Raw genomic sequence first — 23,035 nt, forward strand, 5'->3', positions numbered from 1 at the left:
TCGTGTTATTGAAGAGATGGGATTTAATCAGATTTTACATAGTCATGTATTTCGAGGTTGAACTCAAAATGCTGCCTTAAATCTGAAAGGTACTGCTCCACCCCACAGCAAGAGGTTGTGGAAATGTTACAGAAGAACCGCACTTTACCCCTGCTGGAGGTTGGTACCCAGCTCTCGCCTGTAGTCTGACTTGTCAAGCTCTTTCTTGTAGGGGAATGAGCCCAAGAGGAGGTGAAACAAGTCCCAGGGATATTTAGAACATAAATCAATAGCTTTTCTGGACTTTTTCTCATCCATGAGTTACCCTACCCTACTCTTGAACCAAAAACCATTCTTAAAATTCTCAACAGTTATTAAATGTGCTGAAGATGGAAAGTCCCATAGATGCAGTCGAGTGTAGCCACCTTTCTGAAGCAAGCCAGAGGAGCATGCATGCTCAACTCTGGCTGGAGGTCCTCCACCTGCAAGGTGCTTGTTCTGATGTTCCTTTCTCCTCTTTCCTCACATGTTTGTTATGGGCACAGGAGCTACTGCACTATTTAAATATAGTATAAATTCTGCAGATAACTTGTAAACTGTATTCGATGTTATCAGGTAGCATTTATGTGGATCTTTCCTGAAACTTCCACAGAACACTTAAATCCCTAAACAAAATAAAATATGTATAACAGTTTAACAGCTTCTTGCTGAACTATCAGTTATGAAAGGATGCAACCGTAAATCACCTCAAAAGCTACCAGCTGGCATGTTGCCAAGTCGTCTTCTTGGTCTTTCCAAGCAGAAGATTCAATTATAACTACCATTTAATTAAAGTTATTAAAAAGTTGTGCTGCGTGACGTTGCTAAAAAAATTTTAAAAATAGTTGCAAAAGCCATTTACATCTGACAATAAATTGTAGCAGATTCATTTAGTTATTTTACTTCTAAGACATGGCTGATGACTGGGATGTTTCGGAAGGAAAACTGTTAGAGATGTCTGCCTCCTCTCCACCCCAAACCAACAGTCATTTATATCCTGTTCTCACAGCCGATGTCTGGTGTAACCAGAGGGCTCCTGCTTTCCCGTGCCGTGCCGCTTCAGACCAGTGGTATCCGCCACCTCCTGTAGGTTGTTCACGTTCCATCATTTTCATGGTCCTGCCCCTTTTCTGGGTCCGGAGCTTCCCACAGAAACTTTGAACAATGGCAGCCTGTAGCCAAGAGATTGACAGCAGCAGAGCACGCTGAGGAACGCAGCATCTTTAGGGGCTGCCAGGATAATACCCAAGGGGCAGGTGTCCAGGAGAAAGCCTGCACAGCCAAAAATTCATGTGGAAGGCTCCATGAAAGCAATGTTAACTCTATGGTAGCTACTCTGGTATCCATCCCAAGCTTCATTGCTCCATCCACATCAAAAGGTAGTCTTTCCTTTTCTTTCAACCATAGAAGATGTATCAAGGTCATACATTTGACAGCTTCATGTACTTGTGAATCATAAGTCAGGCCCCTGCAAATCATGTCATTACCACCAAAGAAACTTAAGAGACTCGTGTGTTTTTTCTGTTGTTAGACACTTTAGGACTGAAACTTCTCCCTCCAAATACAAGTGAAAGACACTTACTTATTTTTAAATAGAAACTGCGATTTTTACATATTCATCCAACTCTACCATTTGTGGCTTAAGAAAATAAGAAATGTCATGAGACTTGCGACAAAAACCACAGAATCTGGCAACACTACATTCTGTGATATCCCACAAAGACAAGTAGGTGTCCCCACAGGAGATATTTCTGTAAGGACTTACTGCTGCCTGTTCCGGGTGCTGTGGGCTCCAGCATCCAGCACTCCAGGTTTCCAGCATGCAAACGCATTCTTTCCTTTGCTTCAAAGAATGACTTTTCATTTAAAAGGAAATAAGGATCAGATACCCTCCTACAGCAAATAGTACGTCAGCTGGCTTCAAAACTATTCTGTTTAGTATTTAGCATAAGATCTTAAGAACTGTCTTGTGGCTTTCTGCAAGCAGGCAAAGCGTAACAACAGACTAGTGCAACAGCCTCGGCAGAGTTGCCTGGTTTAGGAAAAGTTTTAAACTGCAGGATGAGGGAATGCATATAAGCAGTTGTTCTGATAAACACTGTTGCCAGTTTTTAAATCTGTGAAGAATTATCCTGTCATACTGTAACATGCATTGATTAAATTATAAGCATCCATGCAGGGAGAAGACCGTCTTGTGCTTGTTTATGTAGTTTGTGGCATTTTAACTTGTTCTTTAAGTGCAAGCCATCAGTTTCATCAAATACACAAGGAAATGCGAGTCATCTGTAGCAGAAATAGGAGCCTGAATCCATTTGAAACCACTGGCTGGCAAACATTTAAGGGTTAACTTAATAAATATGAGTTTTTAAATGTCTATTTTAGATTCTCAGCTGCTTTCATCTCCTTCCTGCACAGCACTTACTTTCCTTCTGACAATAAATAATGTTTACATGAGCAATAAAGCTAACTCCAGGGGGTGCAGCCATCACAAACTAAGCACCGTCCCAGAGGGAACCAAGCCACAAATCTTGTAAAAACAGTATGGGTGTTTTTTCCTTTTCTTGTGTAATTTTGCTGCCTCTTGTGTTAGATGCCTAAATAAATGATAGTAATCCAATGCTCTGGCACAGAGACAATAAATTTACCTACCTTCTCTGTTGCTTCCCACGGCCATCAATGTCCTTGTCATCTCAAGGTTTTACTTTCACCCATCAAACATCTCCCAGTTTAGACTCATCTGCAGAACAGGGCAACTGGGCTCCCTTCTCACACAGTGTGTTGACCCAGACATCCCAACAAGTGCATTTGTTTCACTCAGTGACTTGCAATCATATGATTACATGTAAAGTCACATGATAAAATTAAAATGCCAGGGAGCTAAATCATGAAATCCAATTAACATAGTTGCAGAGATGTGGAAGAAGAAGGAAATTCTAAAGGGCCGCAGAGGACAGGTTCAAGCGTAACTGGGCCACCCTTCACACGTGCGCCTTACCTGCTTTTAACAGGGCAGGCAGGACATCCCTGTAGAACAGAACTGTTCCCTCCTGGGCCTACAGCTCTGTTTAATCCTAGGTTGAGATGTGCCGCCTTTGCAAATTCGATATTTATAATCATCTGTCCTACACCCTTTCCGGGTATCAGAGAAGGCCCTTCATCCTGGTACTTCTTGCAGTTTTCTACTCTCCCCTTAAGAAAGTTAGGTTAGCCCTTTCCCATCTTCTAAGACCTCCCTCGTCCCATCAGTTTCCTAAAGCAGCGATGGTTCAAGTGTTGCTTAGCCAATGCTTTAGTGCTTTAGGCTGAATTTCATCATGGAATCACATTTATCTTAATATTTGTGATCTTTTGCTTGCTTTATTCTAGGCTGCAATCCCAGTCCGATGTTAAAATTCATTGCATTAACCAGTGAACTTTTCAGTGATGCCTGATCCAAAGTAGACATTAAGTGGTTGTCATCTCTGTGTCCATTTTTCCTTTTCCAAAGAAATACCTTACTTGCACTTTTACTCTGTTTCTTCCACTGTGTTATTCTCTTCTTTCATTTCCCATGCTTGCGGTAACGTACATTACCTCTTATCTTTCCGAACAGCTCCACTCCTTTTTGTCCTGCTCCTCAGTCATCTGCCCCATTTCCATTTTTTGAGTTTTTCTGCTCTGATTTTCACGTCCTCAGAGTTCCTGAGGCAGCTGTATCAGATTTTTGCTGTCCTCTGCATCGGGTTTGTCTGGCAGCCTTTAAACAGTCTCTGCCAGTGACTGCCAGCTCTCCTGCGCTCCATCTATCAGATTATTTCTGCATAGATCGTCTGTTATTTCGGCATGTCAAAATGTGCCTGTTTGAGGTCCATTCTCCTTATTCTTCTGCCCTTCCTCCTTTTCTTAAAAATGCGATGTCACCTATTTTCACATTCACCCAAATATGACTTTGATTTTTAAAGCTTTTTCCTGCTACAGTCAGAGGCAACTGCCACCCCACTTCCCACACCTTTGGAAATAAAGCAGTCACCAAGACATATGTTTGAACTCCTGATAGCTGTACACTTTTCCAGCGAAGAATTAAACAAAATTACCCAATATTAAAGGTGGTCCTATTATTTCCCCACATAAACTTCTGCCAGCTCCTCCTCCCAGATGCAGGTGCTGAATGCCCAGCAGCCCACGCTCCACGCTCCTTCACCCTTTGTTCTTCAACCACAGACACTAATTAACCAGCATTTCACCTCATGCTGAACTTCAGAGAATGCACAGACCTTTCTTCTCATGGATCCGACCTGGAAAAATCTGTGACTTACCGTGCCAAGATTCCAGTCCCGTCATTTGTCCCTTGAGCACGAGTTGTACCTTTTGCGTGGGAAGTCTTTAACTTCTTTGCATTTAATTCTAACATACCAGCCATATGTATAGAAGCATCTCAGATGGTCGGCTGGTTCTCCCAGCCTTTGTTCCTCTCTGCGCTCCTTTTGCACATTTTGGTTTTATTTTTGTCCACCTGTGGACTTTGACCACTGATGCTATTCAAGTCTTTGCTCTCAAAGAGGACCCAGGAGTGCTTTCCTCTGGCGGCTGGAGCCCAGCCAGCTGTGCTGTCAGAAAGCCCCACACCAGCAGTGAGGAGAAGCTGCTGCTGTGACAGCTGGAATGCACAGCTTTGTGCAGAGATGTCACCTCCTTGCATCCCATTTTCCGCTTGAGGGCACACCACTAGGGTCTCCAGCTGGGAGGAGTCCCTCTCAGGGGCTGCCTTGCGCCAAGACTTGATAACGCATCTTCTCAAAAACTTTCTGACCCCTTGGCATGCCCCCAAACATTGCCAGCAGCCACGCCAGGCTGGACGGGCAGTGCCTGCAGGTGATGGGACGGGCAACGGAGCTGCTGCCAGCCCCGCGCGCAGTCAGAAGCAAACGCTGCATGTGGGATGCAAGAAACACATCCAGGTACAGAAGCTGGCTGGGTCTGGCAGGATACCAAAAAACTGCAGGAAAAACGGTTCACAGCACAAATACGTCCTAATAAACATTGACTAGTATTGATTTAATGAATCGAGAACTTAATTGGAACGAGCCTTGAGAAGTATATCCATTCTCCTTTTCACAGCATGCATTAAGAAGTGCATTGCAGAAGTGCAGCCTGTTGTATATGTATAAAAGAACAACTACAAAAAGCTCCTTTGCAGCAATTTCCACATAGCTGAAGTTCAAGCATGTGTTTTTCATCTCTGCCAAGTATGGCCAGGATGGAACAGGGCATTTCTGGGCCTGACAGCAAGCTACAATAATTTGAATTTCCAAACCTAAACTTCAGAACTAAAGGTCTTAAGAGGATAATCAATTCATAACAAGTGGTATATACAATACAACAATTACTGGAACTTGCAATAAGATCGTATTTCCATCATGACAGGAATGTGATGATACCCATTAGACAGCTGATGACAGAAGAATAAATAAGGCTTCAACTTGAGGAAGAGTAACTATACTGTAACTATAAGATACACATGTGTGCACATAAACAGCAGAGTAAGAGCCATATCAGTAATTTGACTATACAAAATGGACAAAATGAGAAAAAAAAAAACTTGTTTCCTCACACAGTGAACACATTAATAATAGGAAAGGAATGCAGGTTTCCAAAAACTACATCACCCCTTTATTTAGAGTGCTCTCCCAGGGATGCTGCAGCCACCGTCTGAGCCACGCTGCTCCAGGAAGGCTGCACTGCCTTCCCCAGCCACAAGCCCCCACACCAGCTTGGCACGTACACCAGGTATAGGTGTCCATGGTATGTATGCTCCCTCGCAGGGCAAAGCATGCCACAGCAAGGCTGCACATCCTTCCGTACGCTCTCCCCTCTCCGACAGGCTGCTGGACCTGAAGATGTGCCTCTGCTGCACCCGGTCTCACGTGGTCTCTACATGCGGAACAGATGAATTAAACAAAAAGGCCTTCCTGATAGAAAACAACAGGGGCTTTTAATTAAAAACAGAATTTTATTGCAGTTCTATCATACTACTGTGTAAAAATATGGGGGATTTTTCATTCTGAAATGCTTACAAAAAACACTGGTTAAAAGAAGGTTGGAATCTTACGCATGTGTAATTATCATCAGTGACTTTGTATGAGGCAAATAGACAAACTGGCTACCATTTCTCTCTAGAGGTACAGAACAATGATATCAAGCTTCTGCCGTGGTCATAACACATAGCACACCATAGAGAATAGCTACGGCCTGCCAGCCTCAACATTCATTTCTTTTTCATTTGTATCAGACTTTGAAGCATTTCTGTTAAATAACCATCTTAGAATATAGAAAACTTTCAAACTCATATGAATAATTAACTTTCTATGTTGTCTTTAAGGCACGTATTTCTATGCAAATTTCTTTTTGGTCCAGAGGAGCGATTGTATCTCAGACACCAGCTATCCAGGTAACTGACAGCTTGGTTTGTTATAACTATCCTTATGCCCATAGACTTCAACGACATGTATTGAATTCACTGCCTGTACCGCAGTGTTGTGTCCTGGTACAGCTTGTTTCACAGGCGCACTACCGCTCTTGGTGAACTTAGGCAGATGACTGTTGTCTTTGCAACACCCAGGAGCTACAGTGTCCCGAGTCCACTCCTCCTGGAACCTGTAAGCATGAAGGAAAAAAATTATTTCTGTTTCATTTACTCTGGTGAGAACACAGAACTCTCTAATCCATTTTATTTGCACATCAGACATTTTGCAAACAATTTGTGCTGTAACATAAGGACTCACTTCTCTTAGCATTAAAACCAGTTGGCCACAGTTGGGCAAATAATTGTATTTCCGTAAAAGCTGATGCAGACCCTGAAAAGACTTGTGAGGTTGGTTTTATTTGGGGTTGGGGCAGATGTTACGTGTTTGTTTTCCACCAAACGAGTCCCCGGCTTCAATTGACTGCTACACTACCTGGAGAATATTACCAAGAACACATGAATGCTGAGACTGGTGCAGAAGGAAAGTCCTTGCTTGGCTCTCCGAGCGCTGCTGGGAGCCCAAGAGCCAGTTGTGCTCGGTGGGGTTTGCGGTGCTATTTGCGGAGCTGCCAGCAATGCTGCTGCAGTGCAGTTGCATCACGACCTGTGCCAGCCCATGGCTGCCTCACCTGGCTACTGCCTGGCCCTCCCAGAGGGGACCACAGGCTGGGACGCTGCATTTACCAGCTGTGCATGTATGCAGCACTGGTGGTCACTGATCCATCCCGCACCCCACCTCTCCACACTGGGAAAGGAGGGTTTGCCCCGCTGCTGACCCAGACAGCAAATAACCCAGCAGTGGCTGGTGTGGGCAGAGCAGCAGCAGCAAGAGATCGCAGAGCTGCTGAAAAGATACTCAGTGAATTATACACAACTCGCTCAGGAAAATGGAGAGATGGGATGAGCTTGTTGTTGAACTCTGCTGCAAGAGGCACGATGGATGCAGTGGGCTTTAAGCACACAGCTCTGCAAGGCAGGAGCGGGTAAGACGCAGCCCTTTTGGGTTTGTGCCAAATTACTGTAGCCTGAGTTTGTGGGCTTTTGTAAAACATCAGTTATTCCACGGCAGCTGCTTGCACGCAGGGCAGATGCTGAGGTTGCTTGTCCCACATTCACTGCAGGTGAGGAGCTGGCTCACGTGGCTCCTCTCGCTTTCTCTGAAGCCATCGGCGTTGGCCACTGAATGCAGCAGCCTGCACACCCACATCCAGGGTAACGTAGTCTTACCCACTCGTACATGAAAAGCCGGTCAGGAAATAGAAGCTGCATTCTGCAAGTATCAGTTGCAGAAAACCAGCAGAAATGCTCACACACACAACGTGCATACGTATAGGAACCTCAGGGGAATAACAGAACATAAAACCAAATAACCGAGGGCTTGCTGTTCTGGTACAGAGTAGATATACTGCAGATATATCTTTCCTGTAAAGGAGAATAAATCTTGCTCTTCACTGGAAAGCTGTATTACAAAACTATTCGGGGCATGAGCTACAGTCAGATAGTGTAAAGGGATCTTAAAACACCTCTGTGTTTGATGTGACAAGGCACTGTATCGGGGTGTAGTCAGAATATATTCATCATGGAGGTGCGCAGATGAGAAGAATTTACCCAACTGTAATTTGGACAATGACAAACGCATCTATTTCTTAAAAAAACCCAGCCTGGTAGCTTTAGCCCACTTTGTACTGACCTGTACTGTTTTAACTGTGCCTTTTAATCTCAGTGCATCAACAAGCCCTCAAGTACCTTTGTGCTGGACGCTGGAACACCTACCTGAGTACCCCTGTGGCTTGTCATCAGGGAACAGGAGCTACATGGAGTAACACTGCTGAAAGAAAATCTTCCGAGAGACCTGCTGCTGGGAATTATTTATATATATATATACACACATATATAGTACGAGGAACTCAGTCCTGTCTTTTTGAGGTGGTAGTCAATAGTTACAAAATAAAAATCAAATCCAAAGAGCATGATAAGGAGAAGATCAGGGATAAAGTTTTGCATGGGGTAGCCACAGCCTTTGCAAATCGCCCTGCCAGGATTATAGGTCAAATCTAGGTATTCTGGTTGTTGTGCAGTATAGTTTACCTGGGCAGAATTCATCCCATTCTGATGTTTTCTTCTATAAAGCTCTGCACTGTGAAACTCTGCAATTACCCACAGCAACTAGCAACGCAGAAAGCCACACTGGTTAAAACTGTGCTTGGAGGACAGCTATACTGTAAAGATACAGTATATACCATATAGTATACCGACTAAGCAACCTCTTCCTCCCATTTCAGGCACTGTTAAGCTTCCACTGACCGAAATAAGCCTAGGGTAAGGTGACAGCAGGCACCCTGCATTCACTCCAGTACATCGAACCCTGTGGATGTCGAGAGGGACAGTGAAGTTGCACCTAAGCGGAGGCTGAGAAGAGCTGTTGAGAGGGCTGCAGCGTCAACAAGGGATAGATAAAAATGCACGGTGGGCTCCCCTCTGCTTGCATGGCTATCAGTCAGGTGCAGCCTGCAGTTTGCACTTTCATCCCCTGGAGTTCAGTACTTTATCCCAAATAAGGTTGACTTTTTTTCCAAGCTCTTCAACTTTCCTTAACTCCAGTTTCCAGCTGGGCCACTTCAAAACATCAAGGTAAGAGGATTAGAAGACCTCCCCGTGCTGTTATCTGGAAATGCAAACCCACCCAAGGATGCTAGGTGCTGAACAGCCTGGTTAGATGCACAATACATTTGACAAGGACAGACTTTATTTGACAGATAAGGTCAGAGCTCCATCTGGGGAGAAGAACAGCCACCATAGCATTTGTCAATGGGTTTTAGAGGATTCACAAGAATTTTGCTTTGTGTGACTTGAGAGCTGTTCCTAGCTGGAGGGGAAAATGCTGTTAACGGGACATCTGAGAGGTGTGAGAACTCAGGGCAGTGGGGCTGCCACAATGCTGCCTGGCGCTGGCACTGCCTCTGAAAAGAGGTTTTTATACTGGAGGATGGGAGGGGATTTTTTTGTTGCTGTATATCTGATGATTTTGTACAAGACACTGGGGTAATCATGGAAGCATTATGAAAACAACAGCAGCAGCTTTATTGAAAGCACATGTTGCTGCGCACACACCCTCCGCGCTCACTGCGATGACAATTAAGATTGAAATTCAGAAATCTGCATACTACAGCAGCCAGCTATCCTGCCCTTTGTGGCAGGGCCCCAAGATGAAACCACAGCTCACTTCCCCTGCCTGATCTTTCTTTGAAACGTGTGTCGAAAGGTACTGGAAGATTTTAGTCTCTGAAAGGTGGTGGTGGGGAACACAGAGCATGGTAATAACAAACTAGAAAGGACCCCCCCACACACACACACACAAATAGAGAAGCTTGAGGTGGGACAATCTATATAAAAGCTTGAATAGGAAATCTGCCCCTCTCCTGTGCTGGGTCTCCTCCCCTCCGGTCCTAAGCGCCACTCAGTCAGCCAGTGCGTGTGTAGCGATACGCATTAATGAATTACAATTCTCAAACAGGTCATTTGCTCTCTGCAGCCGTTTCACTGGATGCTTTGTGTAACAAAGCATTAAACACCACAGCGCTGATCGGTCCTACATCTCCTCCTGCGGCCCCGGGAGCAGCCCGCTGCTGGCTTGCTGCAGTTGAAGCCTGGGAGCTGGGGGGGCACATCCACGCCCGCGCAGACATTCAGGTCCACTGTGCCAACGGTACCGCGCACGCAGCGCAGCCTCGGGCGGTGGGAGCCAGCAGGGCCGGGCTGAGCTTGGCGTGCCCACGCTTTCAGACAAACAAGAGCAATTTCTGACAGTGAGGCTGATCCTAAAAGAAAATGCATGCGTCTTTTGGAGGGGGTGAAGGGTCCAGCTCTCTGGTGAGACTGCTGACCTTCAAAAGCACCCAGACAAATTGGTTTCTCTAGGACCTCCAACAGCCTGGCACTAAGTCACTGTTGTAGAAGACGTTTTGCCTTCTTAATTCTCCCACTGATGCATTTCCTGGCAGTCATTCTAGGTGTCCTGGTGGGTTTTTCTTGTTCTGCTTATGTCTTCCATCGAGCCTTGCAGCAGCTAGTCTCTACACATGGGTATTTCCTCAAGTGTTGTCCCCCTTCACTGCGGTAAACCTACACCACACCATCCTGCTGCCAGAAGGGCACCAATCCTTCAGCTTTTTCATCTCTCCTACTTAGGTGTTCAGAGGGGAAAAGCAGTTGGGAAAGTGCCCTCATGGGGGCAGAGGGCAAGGCAGGAATGTGGCCGAATGTCCCATCCCATCTTGCCCGTACTCCTAGAACATCCTCCGGCTTACAGCCATGCTCCTCAGCAAGCCTGGGCAGGCATGAACACCTTTTAGAGCAACACAAGTTTCTGATTTGCACCTTCCTTGCAACGCTTTACACAAGGTAGTGGGAAACTTCAACCATTATAGCCACTAAATCAAAGAGAAAAAGAAAACACATTCCATTTTACTGTAGAGGCCAAAGCTATGAGCTAATTTCACCAGCCTTCTTGGATTGACTGAAAATGTCGAGTTACCTCTCCTAAAAGCATGCTGGCTTTGGATTTTTTGCAAAAACTTTTCACTTGGACATCTTTGTTGTTGGATTGTCCTTACATGCTTTTTGCCAGGTACACTGGTAATGCATCTTGTAGTCAGAAAGGGCTCCAGTACAAAAATTTCAGGCACTAAAAATATCTTCCATGGGAGAAGATACTAGCTTGTTTCTCTGCAGAAGAGTCTTTTTTTTTCTTCTTGATAATATGCTCCAGCTGTAGTGGATATCTGAAAGGAGGACTTTAGACCTGCTGAGACACGGGCTTTTCTACTCGACTCAATCCTGCAGTCAGATCAGCTACTTCATAGAGAATGTTTTATAACTTAGCCTAGAGCTGTGTAAAATAATTCACCTCAAAACAGTCCAAATTTGGAATGCACAACTTCTTCCAAATGTTTCCACACCAGGAAAAAAAAATATTGCCAAATATCTCTGCTGCTCTTCAGATGTATTTTTGAGCTGGACTAGTTTCTTTCTGGTCATTGTCTTAGCTGACAGAGGGTGAAAAGGAGTTAGTCTACAGGTAACTCCAGTTCTCCTTGAGTGTGGAAAATATCGGACCACCAGATCTCCCTTGCAAAGCAACAGCACATCCCTGAGTACAGGGAGTATCTGTTCCAGGACAGGTTACAGGACTGCTATGCTGAAAAAGCAGAGAAAACAGATGCTCCCCTAGGTGTGGCTATTTCTTACCATAATTAGGAAGCTGATGTGAACTGAAACAAGCTCTCTCAGCTTTTTGTTATTACTAGCTATCTGTATTTCTTCTGGGACAGCTATCTTTCTGCACATGCTGATATATAAACACGCTACCACTCAGACAGTGGATTACCCATTTTTTTTTAACATCTTTCCGTGCCAAAGAGGGTTTGCTGTTTGCTCACTCTCACAACGGTTACACTAGATTCTGCATGTTTTCATGGTTTCTCTTAAAGGACGGCTAGGACTACTGAATGGAAGAGGCAGCAGCTGTTTGGCAAGCCACTAGAGTTTCTCCCCCTTACTCCAGGCAGGGGACCCCAAGGCCAAACTTGCCTCAACCCACCTGCACCAACCATTCACCTGGGGAACAGCTACAGCTGCCCCATGGCACCAGGTGAGTGCACCCCCGCACCCGCGCTAGGCTGGCGCCACACTTCAACACTGGTTTCTTTAATATCATCTCTTACCGACACACTCACCTCCGTCTCTCAGACAGTGCCGGTAGCTGGCACAGAGAAAGGATAGCTGTCATTAAGCTTCTCTTTACTGATAATTTAGCCCGTGCCTGTCACAGGGGAGGGGACAACCTGCCTGCTCAGGCAGCTGACCACGTCCAAGCTCCCCCGCTTGGATGTTTGCAGGGGGTGGAAGAGGACTGTTATCTCAGGCGGTGGTTGCCCAAGCAATTATTCCAGAGAAGTATTACTGCAAGGTCAGGTATTATTCTTCATCAGAAAATAGCGGAGTCAAAAATAACGTGTTGCTCAGGAAAACACACATTTCACAAGACCTCTTAAACCCAGCATGGCATTTCAAACGCTAGTTCCTCTGCAATACCGAACGTCCCTGGTGCTGGGGGCTCTCCCGGTGAGACCACTGTGCCTTCTAACCCCAAGCAGGTGCGGTGCTCCTGCTGCTGTGTGGAAGGTCTCTCACTTTGGACGAACAATGCCAACAGTCCTGGTTTCATTCTCATGCAGAATGATGAAGACTTTTAAATCAAAATATTAAAGACAGCAGAATACAATTTACTGATTTTAGGCTTTTCTCCCGATACACACTGCAGCTGGGCTGAGAGCTATTCCCAACACATCCCCGTGCTGACAAGCCCTGCCTCTGCCTAGCAGTCCTCCTGGGGATCTGTTCTGGAGGTTCATGCACATTGTTCTCCCCTAACTACGTGGCCCAGAGCTGCCGCTAATCTCCCTCCCATAGACGGCAGACCCTTTTCTTCAGCTAATCTGCCTCAAACCTCTGCCTCGCGCAGCAACCCGCTATCTCTGCTCTACGCTCTCCGCTTCTCAGAAGCGACGCTGGGGAAAACGTGTCCCTCCCAGTGGCCCCATGCCTTGCAACTTGTCTTCCCCTGCTCAACATTTGTGAGCTGTTCAAATATTATAAAAGAGCAAATACACTGTATTTGCAGCTTACAGCTCCTGCATACAAGACTTTCTGCTAGAAGTTGGTATTTTTATCCTCATTACATCCTTACATATCCTTACATCCAAACGGAAGGGGCAGCATCAACAGTGTCTGCGCTCCGTAGTTAATGATCCCAGGTATTTGTAGACATATTTCTCAGCACTTTGAAGCAATTTCTTCAAGAAGCCAGAATGGGATCATTATGATTAGAGTAGTTGCCACTAAGATTCAACATTTCCCTGCAAAACTACACATTCATTGCATTTGTTCTATATTTCAAACACATGGGGGAAAAAATCTCATTTTGTGGCAGACAGGTCTGGAACAGCACTAACCTCTGCCCAACAGCTGGGCTTCTACATTATTTATAGCTTCTATACATCAGCATTCTGCATCCACATTATGTCACCTTGTTACAGCCAAAATTATCTCATCAGCATACTAAGGCTCCACTTTAACAGGTGATAGTTTTTTAATCCTACATTACTCTGTAAACCATAACAAATATCTTACCTGGCTGCAAGAATTGCCTTTTTGTTTTATTTCATATTGGCTTTTTATTTTATCTGAAATACAGATATGAAAGAATTGGCTTTTTATTTTATCTGTTCTTACAGTATTGTTGATCCTTAAAGTAGTGAATCAGAATATTAATCTCTAGTTAATCTCTAAATCTATTTCAATTAAGCCTGAAAAGCAGCACAACCTACATCTATTTCTAGTCAAAAATAGGCTAAGATACGCTCAAGAGGGTCCTCTTCAAGGGTGGAGGAGTTCTCACTCTTCCTTGAAGAAGAATGTTACATATGTTACAGGAAGAAGCAGCAGAAGCTTTCTTTAAGAAAAGGAAATGCTATCGTAAAAATGACTTGAATTGCCAAGCCTCTGCCCCCTCCTTTCTCAGACGCAGGCACCACTCATCTCTCAGCCTCCCCCTCCTCCGTGGGTTGCAGAGCCGCTTCCCACGGCTGTAGCAGAGCACGCCACACGCACTGCAGCCCTGAGAGAGGCAGGGACAGAACCATCAGTCTCGCCTGCTTCCTAGGACAGTGCCTTATTAGAAAAGCAAAGTAGGATTTCTGATTTGCTTGGAGGTCTAGCGATGCATTGCACAAATTCCTCCAAACATCTGAAATGGATGGGATAGGACATTTCAGTTGGAAGGGGCCTACATCGATCATCTAGTCCAAGTGCCTGGCCAATTCAGGGCTGACCAAAAGTTAAAGCAAATTATTCAGGGCATTGTCCAAATGCCTCTTGAACACGGACACGTTTGGGGCATCGACCGCTTCCCCAGGAAGCCTGTTCCAGGGTTTGACCACCCTCTCAGTAAGGAAATGCTTCCTAATGTCAAATCTGAACCTTCCTTGAGAAACCTTGTTTAAATTTTCTTTTGGCTTGTTCATGACCACGGGCACACACTGAGCTTCACGTGCACGTGGCAATATACAGAATCTTTCCTTCGGGCTTGCTTGCCCTCAGTTTTCCTGCTTTTTTCCAACCATGCTGCATGCCTTTATTTACCTCCTCCGGCAATCAATGTTATAGCAGCTCCATCACTACAGCAACACCCACACAGTTAGAGATTTCCTCCAAGCACAGGCTGACAGTGCGTCCACTTCACATAGAGAAAGGCACCATGGAAATAACCCAGGCAGTGAACATGCCCTTTCGTGCTTCTCAGCATTAGCCAGCTTCACATTTGCACCTCCCCGGGGATTTGCCTACACTGTCCTGCTGTTCCCGGTAAGCTGGATGAGCGCAGGATGAGTACAGAAACGTAGCCTAATTCGCTACACACAAAAAATACGTCTTGCAAGTGAAACACAAAGCTGACAGATCATTTGTTGTCTCCAAGAGTTGGCATGAATACATTAGCAGAATTCCCACATCTCATCCTGTGCATATATCCATTTTACAGAATTAAACAGTACAAATTAGCATCTTTTACTAACCTTGATTAAATAGATCTTATTTGAGTCAAGAAAGGGAACAAGGTACAAACTGATGAAAGGTCACATGTGTTTCTACAGCAATTCCAAGACAGTCTTATTCAGAGTCTGCCACAGCTTCAATGCTATTTCCATCTCTGATTAGAAGCAGCACTCACTTTCCATGTGTGAAATGGCCAGACTTTTGGCTCTGGGGGCACAGACCAACACACCTGCTCTCCTAGCTAATTTTTGCTCTGGCTAGTGATTAGCCAGGATCACATCACCCCTGCGTGGTGGAAACACAGTAGACCTTGATTAATAGTGGACCTCACGCATCAGGAGGTGGGTACGTGCACCAGTATTTAATGCAGCGTGCGTGTTGGTCTATGTAGGCAAAGAGCAGCTCACAGGCTTTCCTCCTCCTGCCCTCTGCAGTTCCCCACTGAAGTTCATACATTCTCTAGTTTTCTAAAGAAATAATAAACTCGTTGATTTCTGGCCCCAGAGAAGCTGCTTATCCAGAGAAATTGTATATTCCCTGCTACTTGTAGTTAAGAAAAGGTGTAGAGAATTTGGTAAACATAATACGGCAGCTTCTGCTGCACAGAGTGGTGCAGATAAGCAGCCAGAAGGAGCTCGAGGCTCCAGCAGAGCGCTAACCTCTGTTTACAGCCCTTTATAAGTTTATCCATGATATTTTAAAAGCAGATTACACTTATACAAAACATTAACATTGCAGCAGATTGAAGTTGTCCAAAATTAAAAATTGCATCCTGAGTCTTCTAAAAACCTGTTTGGGTTATAATCAGCATTTAATTAGCTTTATACATCTTCCTGAGATCACCCAAAGCTAGGAATTGATTAAGCAGCCATCAGACTTTTTGCGCAAGTGCTCCATTTAAATATAATTTCCAGCTGCACTGTGACATGGAAGCTGGTTTATAATCTGCATCAAATTGTTTTCTGCAGGTAACCACTAGAAATCACAGATATGCTGTACATAAAAGCTGTACAAGTGAGCGGTGAATTAAAGGCAAACAAGGATCGTGCATGACGACAAAGCAGAACCCGAAGGATATAAAATTCACAACGACATGTGTTTATATGAATGGTAATAGCAAAACAGCGGTTAGAATTGAGCATGTATTCATTTTTCTGTTTTTCTTCTGTTAGCAACACACAGCCAGCATAACACACCTGGACACGTTCAGAGGCAATTTTGAACCGACACACAAAATCCCTATGCCCACCATCCACGGGACAGGAGGCATTTTATTTCAGTGTGGACATTTCTTCGGGCTACCTGAGAGGCAGGGCTCGCGCGCTTGTGGATGAGGACCCTGCTGTGCTTGCCCCGCACACCCTGATAACAAAAAGCATTTCTCAAGACAGCTTTCGCGGTCACTGAAGGATAAATGGCAGTACTTGACGCTCACCTTGAGCCGCACCATGGCCCCAGGTGTCCTGCGCTACCTCCTCTCCTAAGGCTCTTAGGCAAGCTGGCACCTTGGTACTGCTAACCAATACGGAACAGTGACTTTCCTGCTACAGTTTAGCATCAATTTAACAAAGCCAATTAAAAACCTCTCTCCCGTTAATCTTGTGCAACCTCCCCTGCAGACCAGGCTTAATCGAGTACTAGTGGGGATAGATGAAAAGAGCTGTGAGGAGAGAGGTCACGCTCAGCTCCTCTGCTGTCTCAACTCTTGGAAACATTAACTCCCCACAAGACAGGCAAGTTCAAGAACAAGCCTTGGCAGTCCACTGGCATCACATCCCCTTCAGGGGCATCCCTTTAAAATGCATTTGTTGAGGACTCGTCCTTCTAAAATCTGTTCGACAAACTCATTCAAACCCACTGCGTTTTAATAGCCTTACCTATAGAAGCCTTGGTTATCGTACGCCATGTTAGTCGTATCACCAAATACGGATTTATTCCTGAGTTTCTTGTTGTTGTTGTTATTGTTTCTTCCCTTAAAACCAAAGTAAGCAGCTTGCATGTGCTCTAGCTCTTCGCTTCTGAGCTGGTACCACAGCTGCATATCTCTGTGAATAAAGCAAGGGGTAAAATACATGAGTGGGATCGATGGCTGTATATCCCAGCTTTTATATGACCGCAGCCCCGACTCACGAGAGTTTAAATCTAAATTCAGGTTTACTGAAGACAGCACTTAAACACATGCTGAACTTCAAGTGTAAGCTAAATTTCCAAAGACTCAAATACCTGCCTAAAGACCGTAAGGCAGAGGGTTCTTCAAAAGCATAAATATTATTCTGTAAAACAGTGTTATTTTAAGTATTTCCCAGCACTCCTCAAAAAAAAAAAAAGCAAAACAAACGAGCAATTTTCTTATGGGCACCTGTGGATAGTTCAAAGGAACAAAACCCCAATAATTTTGTCAATTTGGCTCAGTGGATTTTGAGACAACAGGAATAGGGAAAGTCACTTAAGGCATGATGTTGTGTCAGTGATCTCATGGACTTTCATCAGTGACACATGTCAGACCAGATTCTGTTGTATGTGAAAAGACTACAGGCCATCCCCATTTTATGGGGTACATTATTTCAGAAAAAAAAAAAAAAAAAAAAAAAAAGTATTTTCTGTGAATTTTTGCAGCACTTGCCATTCCTAAGGGTTCAAAAATCACCAGGCAGGATGAAAACATGAACTGACTTAAAAATGGAGGACAAGACAGGTAATGTTGCCTTTGTTAAGAGCAGGGCGTATTCAGTCGCTGTAAAGATTTTATTCTTGAAATGCTCCAGGCGCTTCTCATTGCTTTCTACAACTGAAGAAAAAAAATAAAATAACCCCCCCCATAATTTCTTTTCTTGTTTTTGAAAGAAGTCTAAGGTTCACAGAATCACATTCACCCTAGCTGATGGGATAAGATTAAACTGTGAGGGCTGGCAATGCGGATTTTGGTGTCACTTCTGTCCCCTCAGAGCAGAGCCCTGCTCCTGCCAAAGAACACGGCAGCCACACTCACGGCGCGGGATGAGGCCTGCAGGGAGGCTACACTACGCGAGGATTTTCAGCAGCCTTTGGCCTTTTTCTCTCCCAACGTAAGGATAAGATACAAGATGGCACTTCAAAGATCATCAAACAGACACCTGGTAAGACAGCTTTGTAGGCAGAGGTGACCTCTTTCTAGTAGGCCAAGTAAGAGCCAAAAAAACCAAAAAACCCCAAAAAAACCCTAGATGGGCAGACTGCAAAGCTAAAGGCAAGAGCGGGTCATCCTCCCCACTCCACAAGTACAGGCTGCCTTTTCTTTCAGAGATGGTCTAACTTATTTATCTGACTTGGTATTTAGTTAAATATTTAATTATTTATTATTAATTAACTAATCCCCTACCAAGTATTCTCATTTGGTATTATCAGGCGTGCAGCTCCTCTTCAGATTAATGCTTTGTGCATCCAGAAGTTGATCCCCCATCGCCCACCTACGCCAAGAGCAGAGATGCGGCCACCGCGCCTGGTGCTCTGCGGCACTGGCTGAGCGCGTTCCACACAGGGATGTGCTACTCTCTTGTGTAACATTGGAGTTTCTACATCATCTCGGTTGCTTTCTGACAGCAGGGCCAAGCCACACGATGCCCACAGCACCCTGAGGTTCCTCCCCCAGAAGCGGGGCTCAGCTATGGCCGCGCTGGAGCGGCTCCTTCAGGAGGCAGCGAAGGGAGGGCAGGGGGAGCTGAGAGCCTCCCAGCAAAGGGCAACGCTTTACGTCCCGATGACAGAACCAGGTCACAACGCCCGCTGTGAAGGGCTTTTCTTTTGTAAGAGAAAATGTATCAAGTCATAGAAGTCATGTGAATAGCTAGTTTTGACAGAATTTGATTTAAAGTAAATGAAAAACAAGGACTTTGATAGGAATAGTCTTAAAAAGAAAAGGGCGACTCCAAAAAACACCGATCAACCCTTTGATTTCAAAAATTATTTCATGCTATCAGCAAAAACCTAGTATTATGAATTACACCAAACAACTTTTTGTCTCACAAAATCTTTCCAAGGGAAACAGAAAATCTGTATTTTGGCTACAATCAGGTTTTGATAAAACAGAATTTCCTTCCTAAGCTGGTTCTCATGCAGCTCTAAATAAAACACAGCTTGGAGCAGAAATGTCACAGCACTATCCAAACTAGCCGGCTGCAACAAGGCTTTTACCACCCCACCCCAGGTTGACTTCAATAAGCAGTCCCCACACCTTGCCTCTGCACAGCCACCAACCCCCCACAAGGCTTCAAAAGTTCATCTACATCTACTGGCCGTGCTGTTTCTCCATCCTCTTCAGGTCAGCCCACCCTGCTCCTTGGCTCTGCTGCGTCCGGATTCTTCCTTCCCCAGCTCCTCTCCCAGCCAGCCTCTCCTCATCTGGGCCTCCTCATCTCTCCTACATCCAGGGCACACTCTCTCCTCCCTCTACTTCTTCCAGGTCCCTCTTCCTCTAATGCTCCTCTTCATCCCCCTTAGAGCTATTTAACTGCTTAGCAGGAACCAGCCACAGCTGCACATTATCCACATCAGCCAGCCCACCGCCCCTGAAGCCAGCCCACAGCTGTATGTTATCAGTGTTAATTAACCTGCCTTCATTCCTCTAGAATTCCTCTACACAGAGAGACCTTCATTCATGTCCTCCCCAGTCCCCTCCCATTCCACCACTGCCCTGCCTTGTGCCAAACACTCCTCTGAAGCAAGAAGAGGCTTCAAACCCACCAGAAGTGCAGTTTGCTGGCCTGGCAGGGGCTGTGCCACCCCACTGACCAGCGAAGGAGAGCCCACGGAAAGCCTCCAGCAGCAGGGGACTGGGGATGGATGCTCTCCTGAACAACGGTGACTCAGCTTTCGTGTACAGCCAGACAGGGGCACACAGCCACCCTTCGCGCCAAGCTTTTATAACAGACTGCATTGGTAAATTTTACTTCTTCCCATGCCTGTCTGTAATCCTGCCTGCTGACTTGCACTTCAAGCCAGAAGGTAAAATCCTACATCGCTCCAGAACAGCGCTGCGACAGCTGTAAGTATGCTTTGCCGATGGTGAGGGCTCTGATGGTTTCAATGTGGGTAGATTCATTTTCCCATCAGTATTCAAGGAAAGCAAAGGAAAAAAGGAAAGAAAGAGAGAAGACAGGAAAACACAGCCCATCTTAAATAATTCAAGGAGAGAGAGAGACTGGGCCAGCAAATAAGACGTGTACATTCAGCTTCTGCATAATCCTGGGTAAACACAGATCTGCCCGGGCTCACTGAGGTCATCTGATATGAACAGACATTAGGTGCCTAAATACTCTTGAACTGCAAGCCTTTCTATGCCTAAAGCCTGACCTACAAATTAATGATTTTAAGTAATTAACAGCATTGCACTGTTGCAAGCACCGAGTCCTTTGAAGCTCTCTGCTATCACAGCAATGGGGTCCATACAACGTACAGTCTTACAGCATTTAAAAAAAAATCTTTTCTTGACATACCTTTGAGTTCTCCTCCTTTCACTTTTCTTCACACACTTGATGAGACAACAAGTTAAAAAAGCCATGGACATCAGCAGAATGACAGCACAGCTCACGATGGAGGCAATCACTGCGACCTTAAATCCAAAAGTCTCATATTTTGATATGGCTGCAGCAAAGCAAACACAGAAGCATGTTTCTAAGGCCATCCCATGAATTTATCTTTCACATTTTCCTTAAACCATGCTGAAATCTACCTGCTTCACACTTCTGCTAATAATAGCTCAGTGAGGATTTTTGCACTAGTACATGTCAAGATACCAGAGCATCTTGGCTTCAGCTTAGAGCTATCCAAGCCTCAAATTAGGCTATTTTAAAATCTCCTGTTTATAAGCTACTAATGAATTGTTCACAAGTATTTCACCACTGCAATCAATTAAACACAATGCCTTTAGCGCTGCAGTAGCTAAAAAGCCCAACTTTGCTGGCATATCAAATGCAGATGAGCTAGTATAAGCAATTGTTAGCAAGGACTGGAGCTGCAAAACCAAGCACTGATGGGGTGAACAGGTTTAAAGCGGCCCTTTAGAACAAGGACAGTTCCACATAATAACATCCTGTTTGGCAGGCAGCGAACAGGTCTTCCTCTGTTTGGGGAAGGATGCAGGATGGAAGAAGGGACAGCATCTGCAGGGCTGAGTGTTCACTGTCATCTGATGCTGGAAGTGTATTATCCAGACAAAAGGAGGAGTGGGAATGTGGTGTGGCACAGACAACACATATCTCTGCCAACTCATTTGGAGCACTAAGCGTGTGTTGCTTCAAAACTCATCTAGTTCTTCCAGCTCCACAACGACCAGCATCAGAAATGGTTCAGCCGAGCTCCACACAAGCAATCTGCAGCCTCTGGAGGGAAGGATTCCTCTCATTTTTCTTTAATGGAATCTCTCGAATGAGAGACAAGGATAGCTGAATTTGTGAGAGAGCGATATGTGTCTAAAAGATCCATCTACCAGTGATTTAAAATTGTACAAGGTCTAGGACACAAACTGAGATTCTCAAAGCTCAGAGGTACCATGTTTTGCTTGAGCCTACTTCTAGTCAAATCACTAACAACCTTATAATAAAAAAGAAGGAACACAGCATGGAAGGTAGTTAATGTTGGTGCCACTCAAACACAATTTGTCAATACGGAAACTTTCCCATGTGGCTGCCCACAGGCAGCAACCTAGAACTGTTCAAAAAATATCACTGTGTTTCTTTTACAGCAAAAATATCTTCAGAAAAGAATGGCAGGAGATTAGAAGGTTTACAAATATGCTTGCACATTAGCTGGTCATATCTACACATTTTCTAAAGAAGGATAAGTCTTGTAGCTACACAGCCACGGTTACTCTGGGTGCAACACCACTGAGTTGGAGACGTGAGATCAGGCACAAATGTGATCGAGCCTTTTCTGTGTCATGATAATGGATGATGTCAGAACACACATGGAGCGCAATTACAGTCAGTGGGGGCACCTTTGAAAGAAATCGAATTTGTCTTTTTCCTTGCACAGATGTCTAGCATTAATCCTAACGTTGCAGGAGATAGGCACAGCAAAATAAACACAATGCAGCCCAAAGGGACTGGGACCGGTTTGGAAAGAACCTTACGCTTGCAGGAGGGCACTCCGGCTGTCCACTGGGTACTATTCCCTTTCCAAATGCAGGTGATGATGCCTGGTCCATCCAGCTGGTGCTCAGCAGAGCACTGGAATGTTATCACCGTCCCCACGGCCGTGCCATTGCCATGAATGATCTGCAGCATGCCGAGCTGGGGAGGGAAGACGCGGCTGCACTGCCCTGCAGAACAAAAGCAAAGCGAGACAATGCAGCGCCAGAGCCAAAAGCGAAGGTTCACTCAAGTTTTATTGCGATCAGATTGTAAATCAGTCCAAGCCAATGGTCAAAACAAATAACAGACCTCGGGGTGGGTGATGCCGACTGCTTTGCCAAGTACCAGCCCAAGGGCAAACCCCCTCTGGTGCCATTCAACAGCTCCACTGCTCTCACCCCTGGCACAAAGGGGGGTTTTATGCATGTTGCAACATTAGCTGCTCAGACTGGTACATACTAAACTTTTTTTAAAAAGTCATTCTGCGAGTGGTGTGGTCTCCTATGGATTCCTGTCTTGTTAGACTCTGTGTGTTTAATTAAGTACTCAGGCTGGCATCTTTCATGCTGGGAGTATTCATAACACATCTTCCCCCATGCAGACTTTCCAAGATCTAATGAACTGATCACATATTTAAGCATTTCAGTCTACTTGGTAGCATCTTTCCATGATCCTACAGAAACTTCCTATCTCTCAAGAATGCTGCGCCCCGGTTGGTCTCGGCTGAAATGAGCAAGTGGGTTCAAAAGCCATAGGGAGGGGACAGGGAGAGACGTACACTACGGCACATCTATGT

The 23,035-nt window shown here is 45.0% G+C and overlaps 1 protein-coding gene across 3 annotated transcripts in view; it reads right to left on the reverse strand.

The window, feature by feature from the left end:
* The window catches only part of SUSD3 (sushi domain containing 3), a 39,961-nt gene continuing 16,926 nt past the window's right edge, over positions 1–23,035 (reverse strand). For all 3 annotated transcript variants that reach the window (XM_080386268.1, XM_080386269.1, XM_080386270.1), the window contains exons 2-6: positions 22,239–22,427; positions 20,605–20,752; positions 17,011–17,178; positions 6,525–6,651; positions 1–5,928 (exon numbers count right to left, since the gene is read on the reverse strand). In XM_080386268.1, coding sequence (XP_080242394.1) covers positions 5,668–5,928; positions 6,525–6,651; positions 17,011–17,178; positions 20,605–20,752; positions 22,239–22,427 — 893 coding nt within the window. In that variant the 3' untranslated portion in view covers positions 1–5,667. The remainder of the gene's footprint in view (positions 5,929–6,524; positions 6,652–17,010; positions 17,179–20,604; positions 20,753–22,238; positions 22,428–23,035) is intronic.

This window comes from Falco punctatus (assembly GCF_963210335.1).
Source record: "Falco punctatus genome assembly, chromosome: 4".
NCBI classification, from domain to species: Eukaryota; Metazoa; Chordata; class Aves; order Falconiformes; family Falconidae; genus Falco; species Falco punctatus.